We start from the raw sequence: 3,266 nt of genomic DNA on the forward strand, positions 1-3,266 counted from the left end.
TCTATCTATCTATCTATCTATCTATCTATCTATCTATCTATCTATCTATCTCTGTCTGTCTGTCTATCCATCCATCCATCCATTTCCCTTTAAGGAGGCTTTGGTGTGTCAGATTTAATTTCTGGAGACATTTTCAGTCAAAGAGGGAAGTTTTATTTCTTTCTCACGCAGCCACACGGTCCATCAAGATGTTGTGGGCGGGGTCAGCGCAGGATCTGTCCAATCAGAGCTCGTTGCGCATCCGGTGGCTCGCTTATAAAGCTGGTTTCCGCATGTGTTTCTCAGCCTTCTGTGCCTCCAGCTCGCGGCGGACCGGAGCCGGTGTGTGTTTGAGCTGAACGGGGCTGTGAACGGAACCGAGCCGCGGGAGACGCCAATGCGAGGAGAGAAACGCTGTCCATCCACACCTCTAGAGGTGAGATTCACTAGACAACTATATATATATATATATATTATATACCAGATATGTTATGATTGAATTAAACCTTCGAACATTTCAGTGTAATGTCAGATTCTTTAGTGATTTTCTTAGTCGCTGTCAAGGGCGATCTAGCCTGTCGCTTATTTGTTCTGAAAACAGCTGGTTTGGTCTGTTAATGTGTGGAGAACAGCTGCTTTGTATACACATCTGAAAAACAGCAATTTAATATGTAGCTATATATCGGATGTAATATGTAGCTATATTCAGGAGAACAGACGTTCAGTGGCTTATGTGTGACCCTGGAGCACAAAACCAGTCATAAGGGTCAATTTACCGAAATTGAGATTTATACATCATCTGAAAGCTGAATAAATAAGCTTTCCATTGATGTATGGTTTGTTAAGATGGGAAAATATTTGGCTGAGATACAATAATATGAAAATCTGGAATCTGAGGGTGCAAAAAAATCTAAATATTGAGAAAATCATCTTTAAAGTTGTCCAAATGAAGTTCTTAGCAATGCATATTACTAATCAAAAATTAAGTTTTGATATATTTACGGTAGGAAATGTACAAACTATCTTCATGGAACATGATCTTTACGTAATATCCTAATGATTTTTGGCATAAAAGAAAAATGTATCATTTTGACCCATACAATGTATTGTTGGCAGTTTAGTCCGTTGTAGAAAAGGATTCTGTGTCTGTAAAGAATTGCAGGTTTTAGTCTGTATGTGGTTTTAGTCTGTATATGTCTGGGAAAACCCACAGTTGAGTCTTTATATGTTTGAGAGAGCATGAGTTTGGCTTCTTAAGAACGGTTGGATTAGTCAGTTGGGTTTTGTTCATAAGTGTCTGACTCTGGAAGAACAACAGGTTAGTCTCTATTTTAGGGCATTCGTTTAGTTGTTTTTTTAAACTGGAGAACAGCTTGTTTAGTCCATATGTGTCTGTAAGAAAGGCAGTTTAGTCTGTATGTGGCCAACAACAGTCTATATAGTCCTCACATTTGGGAGAAAAGCTGGTTTTGTTAATATTTGGGGGGAAACGCTGGTTTAATCTGTTGTATTTGGGAAAATCTCTGTATATGTTTGAGAGTGTCATTTTAAGTTGGGTTATTTTAATCGGAGAATGGTTGGTTTAGTCTATATGCGTCTGGAAGAAAGGCAGTTTAGTATGTATTAATGTCACCAACAACCGTCTAGTCTTTGCATTTGGGAGAAAAACTGGTTTTGTTCATATTTGTTTTGAAGAGCAATAGTTTAGACTGTTTGCATTTGGAGAAAAGCTGGTTTAGTCTATATATTTGTGGCGAACAGCCATTTTTTAGTGTGTTTGCGTTCGCAGAAATGCAGTATAGTCCGTATATGTGGAGCACAACATTGTAATCCATTTGCATCTGGAAGAACTGATGGTTTAGTCTGTAAATGTTTGAGAGCATATTGGTTTTTAACGGGAAAACAATTGGTTTAGTCCATATTTAAATGGAAGAAGGCCAGTTTAGTCCATATATTTGGACCGAACAATAGTTTTAGTGCATTTGTGTTTGAGGAACCGTAGTTTAGTCCATATATGTGTGGAACACAACAGTTAAAACCCTTTGCATTTGGTAGAAAAGCTGGTTTTGTTCATATGTATCTCAAATAACCAGTTTAATCTGTTTGCATCTGGAAGAACTGATGCTTTAGTCTGTAAATGTTTAAGACCATCAGTTTAATTGGTTTTTAACATGAAAACAGTTGGTTTAGTCCATATATGTGTGGAAAGCAACAGTTAAAGCTCTTTACATTATGGGAGAAACGCTGGTTTAGTCTGTATATTTGTGGCGAACAGACGTTTTTGGTGTGTTTGTGTTTGCAGGAATGCAATATAGTCCGTATATGTGGAGCACAACAGTTTAAACCATTTGCATTTGGGAGAATCGCTGGTTTAGTGCGTATGTGTTTGGGAGAAGAGCACCCGGCCGGTTTTCCTTCAGCGCAGGGCTGGAGTTGTGAGACTAGCGCACTCTGATTGTTTGTGAGAAAAGCAGGAGAGGAATAGAGATGGAGAGAAGGCTACGCAAGCGCTTCTGCCGTCTCTTAGCATGCATGCGGCTCAAATCGGTTCATGGTTTGCGTTTGGTCGCCTAATTACCCGGAGCATGGGCTGCGCCGCCTCCAGAACGCCAGTAGGTGAGAATCGCACGCTCCGTTTTCCTCCGAGCATGAAAAACAGCTGGCATTAGAGCGTCGCACTGTATGTGAAACCCGAGTCCGACTGCAGCCCACACACACTTCTGACAGAGAGAGAGAGATGTGCACAAACTGCAGACGTTCTCTCGCTGGCGAGTGCATGCATGCATTGGTTTTCAGCGTTCAGGTCAGATTTGCACGTTTCAGAGACACTGACAGGACGTTCTGCATGCATCTGCATTAACCCTGCGTCAGCGCTCGTTCATCACATGCTTAATCCTCGGCTCGGGTTACGTTGTGCTCGGTTGTACGTGCGCTGGAGGCGATGCAGTCGTGCTGCATGTACAGTGTGCTGTAGTGTTGGGCGATATGCTCCACGGTCATATCGTCGTATCGTCATCTTGTGAGATTGCCGGTACACAATATAATCGTGCTAATTCAATTATTTACTTAGTTGCATAGAGGAGAGAGTGAACCAACCCCAGGGTACGGCTAAAAGCAGCCTAATGTTAGTGTAATCTACACATTATATCTGTTTAGTAGTGCTGTCAAACGATTAATCGCGATTTATCGCATCCAAAATAACAGTTTTTGTTTACATAATATGTGTGTGTGTCCTGTGTATGTTTATTATGTATATATAAATACACACACATGCATGGATATATTTA

General features: G+C 40.6%; 1 protein-coding gene across 4 annotated transcripts in view; it reads left to right on the forward strand.

Annotated features, from left to right (window-relative positions):
* Positions 1–294: 294 nt before the first annotated feature.
* LOC107692258 (protein FAM131A-like) overlaps positions 295–3,266 on the forward strand; it is a 40,605-nt gene continuing 37,633 nt past the window's right edge. The window contains exon 1 of one of the 4 annotated variants that reach the window (XM_016491219.1): positions 295–415. In XM_016491219.1, the coding sequence (XP_016346705.1) occupies positions 377–415 (39 nt within the window). In that variant the 5' untranslated portion in view covers positions 295–376. Of the gene's footprint in view, positions 416–2,420; positions 2,596–3,266 lie in introns of those variants that run through there. The other 3 variants (XM_016491220.1, XM_016491221.1, XM_016491218.1) reach the window with 3 other exon arrangements.

The sequence above is a fragment of the Sinocyclocheilus anshuiensis genome, unplaced genomic scaffold, assembly GCF_001515605.1.
Source record: "Sinocyclocheilus anshuiensis isolate Anshui unplaced genomic scaffold, SAMN03320099.WGS_v1.1 scaffold402, whole genome shotgun sequence".
NCBI classification, from domain to species: Eukaryota; Metazoa; Chordata; class Actinopteri; order Cypriniformes; family Cyprinidae; genus Sinocyclocheilus; species Sinocyclocheilus anshuiensis.